The sequence below is a fragment of the Beta vulgaris genome, chromosome 3 (genome assembly GCF_026745355.1).
Source record: "Beta vulgaris subsp. vulgaris cultivar EL10 chromosome 3, EL10.2, whole genome shotgun sequence".
Taxonomy (NCBI): Eukaryota; Viridiplantae; Streptophyta; class Magnoliopsida; order Caryophyllales; family Amaranthaceae; genus Beta; species Beta vulgaris.
Window position 1 is genome coordinate 39,514,011 of NC_079204.1, and position 11,330 is coordinate 39,525,340.

Sequence of the window (11,330 nt, forward strand, 5' to 3'; positions counted from 1 at the left end):
ATAACTAGGGTGAACAAATGGTCCAACCTTTTAGCATTTTCAAGTGTATAGGTAGATCCGATAGTGGGATTTTGTGAGGAAGAGGAGGGAAAATTAGGGTTAGCAACAACAGAGGGTTCCTCTTGGATGGGAACAACAGCTTGTTCCTTTTCTTTGGGAACAAGAGAGGTAGATTTTGTGGAGTTAGGAGGAGGTTGGGATTATTGTGGAGAGGGTAGAGGAGAAGAAGCAGTTTATAGGGTAGTCTCCAAGGGAACAGGAGAGGGTTCTCTCGAGGGACAAACATAACTCGGAATGTCTTCCTCCATAAACAAAACATCATCATCATCATTATCACCATACACAAAGATAGGAGAACTTAATAGCATAAGCCGGCATTTGAGACATAGCCTCAAGAAAGGGGATGTTGATTTGCAGGCTCTTCATCACGTTGAAGAATTTAGTGAACTTGTCACTCAGTTTTCTCTCTACCAACCTTTGAGGATAGGGAACCGGAGGTACATAGGTCTTGGTTGGTGGAGGTGATGGCAATGGAGTTTTATCACAAACTTGGACTTGTGGCTCATCATTTTCCACAACTTTTTTCTCACTTTCCTCAACTTCACCCTCCTTCTCAACAACTTCAACTTCTTCTTCCTTCTCTAACTCCCCATTAGGCATCCTAGGACCCTCATAACTTGTTCCCGACCACAAATGGATGGCTTTGGCTTGAAGGAGGTTGGGTTAGGGATGGCTTGGCCCGGAAGTTGATTTGGGAGTTGAAGGATTCTTCTCGGCTACTTGCGAGATAGGTTTCAAGCATTTTGTTATGGGCTTGTAGCTCTTGAAACCTTTTCTCATGGTTTTAAAGAATTTGATTCATGGATTGGAGTTGTTGGAGAATTCGGAGAGAGGTTGGATCGGGGGATGGAATGGGTTCGGGATTTTGTTTGGGAAATGGAGGATTAGAGGGAGGTTTTTGAGTATTGGCTCTTTGATGTGGAGCTTGGTAAGTATTGGACCCTTGTGAGGATGAACCACCTTGGTTATAATTTTGGTTATATCCTTGCGCATACCCTTGGTTCTAGGCTTGGCTGTACCATTGTTGAGGTTGATTCCATCCTTGTTAAGGTTGGTTGAAGCCTTGGGTGTAGTTCTGTTGAGGTTGTCTCCAACCCCCTTGTTGATTGATTCTATACCATTAGTTCCCTTGATATCCATCTCCTCTATAATTTATTGCCGCCACATGCTCTGAATGGGTACCTCCACAATAAGAAGTATCATGGTTAGTAACACCATAAATATCACAAGAAAAAGAATTTACATGTGAAGGATTAGATGAGGCGAGATTGATCTTTGAAAGCTTTTTGTCAAGTTGGTCCATCTTGGCTTGAATTTGATCCATGAGATCAAATTCAAACTACCCGTTCTTATTAGGTTGAACACCTCTTCGTCGTCCACCCCATGGATATTTCTGGATCACTTCCTCTATAGTGGATTCAAGTTGCTCTTGTGGGATCTTAGAAAGTTGACCTCCCACTCCAACATCAAGGTTGGCACGTGACATAGGATCAAGGCCATCATAGAAAAACCGCATGAGGAGGTTTTTATTGAACTCATGGTCAGGACACAAACGGATCATCTCCATAAACCGCTCCTAAGCTTCCGCAAGCGTCTCATCGCTCTCTTGCTTAAATGAGGAGATCTTCCTCCTTATATCTGCCGTCTTCCACTCCGGGAAGTATTTCTTCAAAAAGGCCATTGTGACTTCTTCCCATGTAGTGAGGGAATTAGCAGGCAAGCTCTTGAGCCATGATTTTGCCTTTCCGGTAAGAGAAGATCGGAACAAATGTATCTTAATATAATCAGGGGATACATCATTTGTTATTATCATAGCACATATCTCAAGAAACCTGTCAAGATAGTAAAGAGGATCGTCATCCGACCATCCCCCCCCACCCACAAAATTGCTCTGCTTTCACCATCCGAGTATATTGAGGATGAATGCTGAAATTTGGAGTGGTCGTGGGGAGTCGGATACCCCCTTGGAGAACATAGGAACCCGGATTTCCGAAATTCCTAAAGAGTTGTGGATTTGCTTCACCCATTTCTGATTCAACTTCACTTGTTGTACTTGAGACTGGTGAAGATGGCTCGGAACCCAAAGACAAATCTTCCAAATTTTTCCGAAGCTTTCGCAATGTACGGTCAATTTCAGGAGCTAAAGGCAAAGTGGGTGAACCGTGAGCTCTTCTTCTCATGTAACACAACAAAGCTAAGTACATGATTTGAAAATGACAAACACAATCAAAAAGAAAATAAAAGAAAAATCAACTAAGCAAGCTAAACTAAAATAAACTTCAATTAATAGCACAACTTCCCCGGCAACGACGCCATTTTGATAAGAGGTTTTTAGTGTGTCGTTAAGGCACCAAAAATCGCTTTTCAAACAATATTTATAAAACCTAACAAGCAATTACTAAGTAAATAGTAAGGGCAAGTCGAGGGTCGATCCACAGGGAAAATGGGATCAATGTCTATCAAGTCTAGACTACCTAATTGAAGGGTATTTGGGGGTTTGAAAAGATTTGGTAACAACCAATAGCTAATATCAAAGAATTATCAAATAAAGCGAGTTAAGATATAAAAAAGGAAGACACTAGAGTTAAGGTTACTAGTATGAATAAGAATGGACAATGAATGTTAATGCGATTGTGAAGTAACGGAGATGATTATGCAAGATTTAGTTTTCCTCTAAAATACTCGAGTCCTCTCTCGAATGGTCCTCAAGAATAATCACTTAATCAATCAACTAAATTCTCTCTCGAATGGCCTTTAGTCAATTGATTAAGAGATTCTATAAATTTGGAAAATCCCTAATAAAGGATCCCCTTAATTTCTACCCAAAATCTTGGCCTAGAAATTAAGTTGATTCTTGGAGATGATAAAAGAGTTCAAAATTCGATTTAAGAACATTTGAATTCAAAATACCAAAGTATAAATGTGACCAATGTCTATCCTAATAAGGTCTAGAAACACCAAGATCAATGCATAAACTTCTTTAAAACATCACAATCACATCAACAAAACATTTAAAACCCTAATTCATACTTTCACCCTAACCCTAGATAAGAAACTACTCACTAATAATGGATTCTAAGCAATTAAACATAAAATCTATGACTAAACTAAGGCTAAACATGATTAAGAGATAATTAAACTAATAGAAATAACAATTATGAGACTATGAGAATGAAGATCTAAATATAATTAAGAACAAGAACAAACACGAAAAGAATGAAATAAAAACTGAAACTTCAAATTAGATTGAATGAAAAGTACCTTGAATGTTATCGGAATCACAAACTATGATTAATTAATCTCAAATCTCGATAAAACTAATGTGTTTTTCTCTCTAGTATAAACCCTAGCAAAATACTCTCTAAACTCTAGAATAAAGCATAAGTTTAGAACTTAACAAAACCATCGTATTTAATGAAGGCTCGATTTTTTTCTTTCCGGAAACAAAGCGTGAGGGCGCAATAAAAAGAGGTGCGTGCGCACCAAGCAGAGGTGCCGGCGCACCAAAATCAGGTGCGGGAGCACCTCACCCTTCTGTCTCAAACTTGGGATTTCTCGCCAAATGGTGCGGGCGCACATCTGTAAGGGTGCGGGCGCACCAATGTGGTGCCGGCGCACTTTGCGTCTGGTGCGGGCGCGCCATGGTGTTTTGACTTTTATCTTCAAAAATAGCTGAAGGTGCGGGCGCACCATCGTGTGGGGGCGTCTCCAACTCAATGCGGGCGCACCTCAAGCTCCCTTGGTTTCTCTAGCTCATCCCTTAGAGCATACACAATGGTTGCCCTATGGTTTGTGGTCATCAATTATTTTATTACTTCCTCACTCTTCCACCTCATTCATACCCTACTCATCTCAATCCCATATATTTCTTACTCCCAATGGTTGCCCTCCAATTTGTGGTCATCACATTTCTCTCTCCTACTTTTTAACATACCCCACTATGTTTTCTCTCTCCTCCAATTCCACTATATTATTATTTATGCATAATTTAATGTTAGAACTTACTGAATTTTGATGGTAATAAAATAATTTTTTTTATTAATTATTTTTAGATAAAATTTTAATATAATTTAATTAATTAAGTCGAATGATTAATACTTGGATCGTATGGCATTGTAGAAAATGTATGTTTAATTAATAATGCATTAAACAATAGCAACAAAGACAAAACATATTATTAAATAGATAAACATCGAAGCTATTAAAATAAAACAACACTACGCCGTAATTAAAGCCTGGTTTCTCCGAATTTCATCCAAATATTCCACTAGGTCTGCCTTGAGGCGGTCATGCATGGGCTTGTCATGAACTCAAACTCTATTAGTCATATATGTTTGCAAGTTTGCAATGCGATTCTCACTAGTTTCATATCTAAATGGTTCATTGAAATTTTGCGCATTTCGTTGACTTGAACTAGGACGTGGAGGTTCCTCATAATCATTTGGATCATAAGGAAGGGAATATGAATCTCGTTCATCTTAAACTATCATGTTATGAATAATAATGCAAGCGATTATTATTTTCCCCAACATCTCTCTATCACGAGCTAAAGCAGGTTGACGAACTATAGCAAATCGAGCTTGTAGTACTCCAAATGCACGTTCCACATCTTTTCGTACACCCTCTTGACGTTGGGCAAAAAGACTTTTCTTCTCATTCCGTGGAAGGTTAATTGTGGGTATAAAAGCTGCCCACCGAGGATATATACCGTCGGTGAGGTAGTATCACATATCGTATTGGTGATCATTTACAACATAGTTAACTGGAGGTGCACGACCTTCAAAAACATCGTTAAACAATGGAGATCTATCAAGAACATTAATATCATTACACCTACCTGGTGTTCCGAAGAAAGCATGCCAGATCCACAAATCATATGAGGCAATGGCTTCTAGAATTAATGTCGACTTACCAGGTCTTCCAGAATACATTCCTTTAAATTGAGTCGGACAATTTTTCCACCGCCAGTGCATGCAATCAATACAACCTCATGCTTGGAAATCCCGTTGTTAGCTGCAAATAATAATCTATTTAAATCTGTTTCAGTAGGTCGTCTCAGATATTCATCCCAAAATGGGAGACAACCCCTTCAACAAAATGTTGCAATGAATCTCTTGCAAGAGATGCACTGATTCGTAGATAATCATCCACTGAATCAGCTGATGTGTCGTATGCTAACAATCGTATAGCTGTTGTGCACTTTTGTAATCCAGAAGCACCAAGTCTACCAATGGCATCTAGCCTTTGTTTGAAGAATTCATTACGAGTAATTAAGACTTCCACTATACGGAGGAAGACATGTTTTCGCATGCGAAATCTTCGACGGAAATAATTTGGAGGGAAAACAGGATTATCTGCAAAGTAGTCCCTCCATAAGCGGTCGTGTCCACTTTCACGATCTCTTGGAACTAGAGTCCTTGGTGCCCTAGGAACTTGATTAACCGCGGCGTATGTATCAGCTGGATTGGCCATTATGAAGCCATCCATCATCTGATCCATTAGACGATTTGCTTGTCTACGTCTTTCATAACGTCTTCTATAATTTGCTTGATTAGAATTGGCAATATCATCAGAATTGGAAGAGTCGGAAGTTGAAATATGGCTGTTGTAACTTGATTCAGATGACATTTTTTGGTGTGTATGTATGAACGTTCTTGTGTGAAAGGATGAGTGTAGTATAGCTTAGCATCCAAATAAATTTATATATAGACATGATGTCTATCATTATTGCCATGAAATAATGACATTTTTTTTAAAATCCACCAAAACAATAATGCTTCAAAAATTGTAAGGTCATTTTGTCAGATTTTGTCATTAAAGTAACATAATAATGCATCTAAAAATTGCAGTGAGTAGTCATTCCTGCATTTGTTTGTTTTCTTGCAAGTTATGAATACTATTGATCTGATCACCAACATTGAGTACTCTTTTTTAAAGGTTGAGTAGTCACTTCATATTGCTGTAAATAAAGCAATAAATTTGACTGCATATGGATAATCACTTCATGTACAACTTAAATTTATTAATGAAGTAAAAAACCAACAATTTCTGAATCACTTTTTTTCAACACATAAACATTAACTAATAATAATGCATTCATACAATAGCTTACACAAATAAATATCGTCTAATTAAAACAAATTAAGTACAAATAAAGCTTACACAAATAGATAGCCTCTAATTAAAACAACTTGCGATTGCAAATAAAGCTTACACAAATAGATAGCCTCTAATTAAAACAACTTACGATTACAAATAAAGCATACACAAATATATAGCCTCTAATTAAAACAACTTAAGTACAAATAAAGATTATACAAATAGATAGCCTCTAATCTCTAATTAAAACAACTTAAGTACAAATAGAACTTCCAAATTACTTATCATGGAAATAATACCTTAACAAGATTATTTTTCAATTCCTCTTCTTGTTCTATTAGGTATGCCTTTGATGAAAGGACTTTGAATAACTCCAAATTAATCTTTCTTTGTTTCACTAATACCTTCTCTCTCTCTAGCTGCACCCTTTCACTTTCGATATCTCTATCATGTTTTAGCCTAGCAAGTTCCATTTCAGTTTCACTTGTCCTTGACAAATTCATCTCAGATACTGAATCAACCCATTGTTGAAATGCCTCTGGAGGGATGTTCATAACTTTTCCCTTACCCTTACCTTTATTTTTTACAGACCCATCACTAGGAGGCTGGAAGGAACAACCTACATCACCACTGGTTGGTGTAATTTGGTCAGTTGAAGTGGAGAAGTTACCATCTTCATTAATTCGAATCCTCTTAGAGCCACCTTCTTGAGTTTCCGTCTTCTTCTTGCATTTCTTGACAGTACTCCCTATGGGCTTCCATTGGTCTGCCCCCCTTAGAATTCCCCAACAATGCTTGTCTTGAAACTCTGCATGTTTCTTTGAGTCACTCTTGTATATGGCAAATGCAGTCTTCATAACATCATCATCAGATTGACCGCTTGTTTCCTTGCCTCAGCATGAGCATATGCTCTAACAAACTTTGAAACACTTGCATTAATCCTCTTCCAACGACTTCTAAGGGGCTCCATTTCTCTCTCCTTTAATAAATCAGACTCCCTAATCCTTGAACCCTTTCTCCACATCTGTTTCTATAACGTCTAATTGGTCAAATGTATCAGTAACTTACCCCAAAACGTATTTCCCTTTTGGTTCGTACCAACATATTTATCTGTACTAGCCTGCAGCCATGATTTTACCAGGACTTCTTCTTCAGCGTGCGACCAAAATTGTCTAGACGTTTTTTCAGCTTGCGTGTCTCCATCTTCACCATCATTGTCCTCAATCTTGTCTTCTACATCATCATCATCATCATCTTCTACTGATGTAGCACGAGATCGCAATGAAGTATCAAATTCTGGAAGTGGCTCTCCACCTACCGACGACTGAAAGTGTTGGGACATAGGAAATACTGAGTCAGATTGAGAATATTGGAATTTCTCGGTTGAATTTGGAGGAAATTGGGTGAACGAATTTGGATTTGAGAAATTTAAATTGTGTTGAGGATAATGTGATTGACTATTTTGATTAGGGGAACCTAAGATATGCATGGCATAATTTTGATACTCTGCAAAAAAATTTGAGTTGGATTGCATTTCAAAATTTAGATTTGATTGAGAATAGTTTGGATTAGTTTGAGATTGTGTGGCCTTTTTGGATTTTGAGGGGTTTTTTTTCCTTCCACTCTTTGGATCCATTTTTTATGAGATAATATGAGATAATAACTGTATTTGAAACAAAATCTAAGTAGATTATTAAAATAGAAGAAAAAGGAGTGTATGAAAGTAAGAATAGAAAAAAGAAGGAGTGTATGAAAGTATATCAATATTGGTCTTCATTTATAGAAGAAAAAAAAATAGCTGTTGTAGACTTCTTTTTTTAAAAAAAATAATTATAAAACAGCATTATTAACGTTACAATGCTAAAAGGTGTGTAATAGTAAAAAAAAAGCATCACAACTCTCAACCGTTAGATTGAAAAAATAAGGACTCTTGGATGCTTGGATTTGTTGGCACAAATGAACATCACTTTCCACGTGTGCCCATAGTTTTCTCTTTGCTCCTGTTTCTCTTTGGCTCATGGGGAAGAGCTGGGCATTGTAAATTCAGCTCATCATTTTCTCTCTCCTATTATTATACTACTACTTTTTTTACCTCTCTCCTCCAAAACCCAATGCTGGGCAACCGCTGGGCATTCTCTTAAGACATATCTCGCAATACTCGGCCCCGAAAAGGGTCATACCTGTAATGAAAACACGAGAAAACATGGTGAAAGCATATGTACTAGAAATTCGACCAAAATAGATCGAAAATCTAGCAAAATGTCACTATGATCAATCAATGATCAAGTGAAGAAGTAGAAAGGAAAATAAGTAGAAAAGAGGGGAGAAAGAGAATAAAGAGGACCAAACTAAACTAAAAGGGGGTCATAAAGTGCGTTAGAAACGCACTTATCGTCGCCAAATACTATAGAGGGATATTTATTCTGATGTTAGGAAATTGATATACCATGTGTTGAAATTTTCTTGCTTTACTTTATTGATGATGATTTCTTGCATATCGGTTGGAAGCTGATATATTTGAATGATTAGTTTGAGTATGAAGAGTTTAGAAATTGTCTTATGTATTGTAGGTAAAGTATGAGTTTTGGCTGTTTGAGTGAGGTTGTTTGATAAGTCTTTTATGGTGGGGGAAAGTTTTTTGAGTAAATCTTGAATTCGTCTTTTTTGTACATGTGAAGTATAAGTTCTTGGTTTTTTCTTTGGAACTAGAAAATGGTAGAGTTTTCTGCATCTGAAATAATTAAATGAGTAAATAAGATTGGAAAATAATTTTGATTAGTAAAAAGTAATTTTTAGGAAAATAGATCTTTTGAAATTGAACAAATAGTATTAATGCATCCTTTTTTACAAAATGGGGCTGACTCTTTTGAACAATAAGAAGTTGACTCATTATCTGATTTTATTTGAAGTAGATTATTTTCATTATGGTCAGTAATAAGGTTATGATCTGAGGAATTTTTCAGTGAACATAAGGCTAATTTTTTTTGTTGAAGGTATGGATCATGACCACATAATTCATTGACCTTTTGTTTTAAGTCACATTTGTTAGCCTTATGACCTATTCGTCTGCACTTATAGCAATGATATATTGGTTTTTTAGGATCTATAATTTTCTTTGGTGGTCTAGTGTGTGCTTTAAAGGTCTTTTTATAGTATGGGTCGTTGTTAATTATTTGTCTAGTGTCGAAATTTTTTTCTATATTTTTTTTATTAATGACAGAGGGGGGTTGAATTTTAGGTAATCAAAATGCAGCACAAAAATTTCTTAATTCTCTTCGTCTTTCTCTTTTTGCAGAAGAATATTAACTTTGAATTGCTAATTGTTGACATAAAGCAATTGCTTCCTTTTTAACAAAGGAAAATATTTGTCCATATGGAAATTTATCTTGACCTGCACTTTCTCTTTATTTTAGGAATATTCTTTGAGAAAATAGAGATAGAAGACCAGATATAAATCTTTCTTTCCAAAAAGATTGATTGCGATCTCCCCGTCTGAAAATATTACTAAGGAATATATCTTTATGCCAACGATAATCATCAAGTGTAAGACACCTAAGATTAGTAAGAACTACTTGGTTTATTGATATTTCTTCCTTTGGATTTCCAATAAAATGCATAACAATCATATTAATAAGAATTGAGCTTCCATCTAAGGCTTGTTGTTCATTTTCTATTTTTATGTGATTAAGTATTTGAACTTTTGTTTCTATGTTAATACTATTGTCCCACCAATTTCTTAATTGATCAGTGAAACCAGTTGTGAGAAAATCTATAATAGTATGTTCCTGACAATTCCTTGACCTGTAAGTAGTTATAACCATAGTTATTTCGGACATAAAATTTAATATTTCATATTTTGATTTTTCATTAATATTCCATTCATAAATTGCAGTTCCATCATATTGCGAGTCTCTGAATTTATGTTGTTCTTCATATTGAATATTTTGTGGAGTGGGTCTAGTGTAATAATTTCTACTAGAGACATTTTTCCAAGAACTATTGTTTGTTTTAGTAATTTCATTTTCTTCATCATCAGAATTGATTTATTTGAACTGTACTTTCTAAAACATCAATACTATTAGTTGATTTAGAAGTACTTAGGTTAGATAATTTCTCTTCAATCTTACTAATTAAAGGAGTTGTTTTTTTTATAGGTAAATTAAGAGATTTTTGACGATATATGAGAATACTTGAAGTATTAATATGTGGGGTAGCTATATCAAAGGGAAATTTTGATTCCTTTTTATTTATAGATAATGTTTCTGATTTTGATGTAATGTCTTCAATATCAGGAGATTTTTGGACTCCAGTTGCATAGATAACATTTCTATTTGTTTTGAAATGGTAGTGAGAAGGTGATTTGAATAATTATAGTTTTGACTTCTAACAATTGCTCTTTAATCTCTTTTACTTGTGTTTTAACAGTACTAACTTCAGTTTGTAAATCTTTAGTAGTAATTTGTTTGAAATATTAGGAGTTGGATATCGATCAAATATTTTTGATAAAGTAACCGGTTCAGTTCTAGTAGGATTTTCTTTTTTGCAAACAATATCTTTTAAAATATTCCATTTTTATATCTGTGTCGTTAATTTTGTCTATAAGTTCAAATAAAAATTCTTTCTCATTATTATTTTTTGTAATAACATCGATAGAAGAAATAGAGATAATGTTTACACATGTTTTTAGGTATAGTCCGGTTTTGAAAACTAATCGGATTAAATGTTTCCTTACTATGTATTATGTTTGAGTTATCACTATCATGTGAAAATAACTTTCTACAAAAATTAACCATGATCATATAATATAATAAAATTTTGTGCATAAATCAGTTAAGTAGATGCATAAAAATGAGACCAATAAGACAACCCTTACTGGGACCACCCTTTCTCCTCTTAACGGATGACCAACAGATTTAACAAGGTCTGACCAATGTCTGACCAATACTTAGTGCAATTTCTTAATTACTAAACCCACGAAATTATATACTATATGATATAGATAACTTTTAGTGAAAAGTAGTAATACCAGATAGTTGAACTAAACTTAATACATATAAAGATAATATATTTTCTTTTGAACAAACAAAACATTAACTATCCTAATAAAATATAGTAGCATGAGCCATGAATTGTAAGTACTACCAAGTTTACGTAGCAAATGAGTGCATAAG

At 35.2% G+C, this 11,330-nt stretch overlaps 1 protein-coding gene across 1 annotated transcript; it reads right to left on the reverse strand.

Annotated features, from left to right (window-relative positions):
* Positions 1 to 6,443: 6,443 nt before the first annotated feature.
* LOC104906564 (uncharacterized) lies at positions 6,444 to 7,648 on the reverse strand. Its single transcript, XM_057393369.1, has 2 exons — positions 7,228 to 7,648; positions 6,444 to 7,051 (listed from the first exon to the last, which is right to left on the reverse strand). Exons 1-2 carry the CDS (start codon positions 7,646 to 7,648, stop codon positions 6,444 to 6,446), a joined length of 1,029 nt encoding a protein of 342 aa, XP_057249352.1.
* Between the last annotated feature and the right edge of the window lie 3,682 nt (positions 7,649 to 11,330).

Bases quoted from the DNA above. Each gene is read 5' to 3' on its own strand.
- LOC104906564 (XM_057393369.1), bottom strand. From the start codon at position 7,648: ATGCATATCTTAGGTTCCCCTAATCAAAATAGTCAATCACATTATCCT. The intron at 7,052-7,227 runs GTAAGTTACTGA...GCTCATGCTGAG, and splicing joins AAAGGGAAATACGTTTTGGG to GCAAGGAAACAAGCGGTCAA.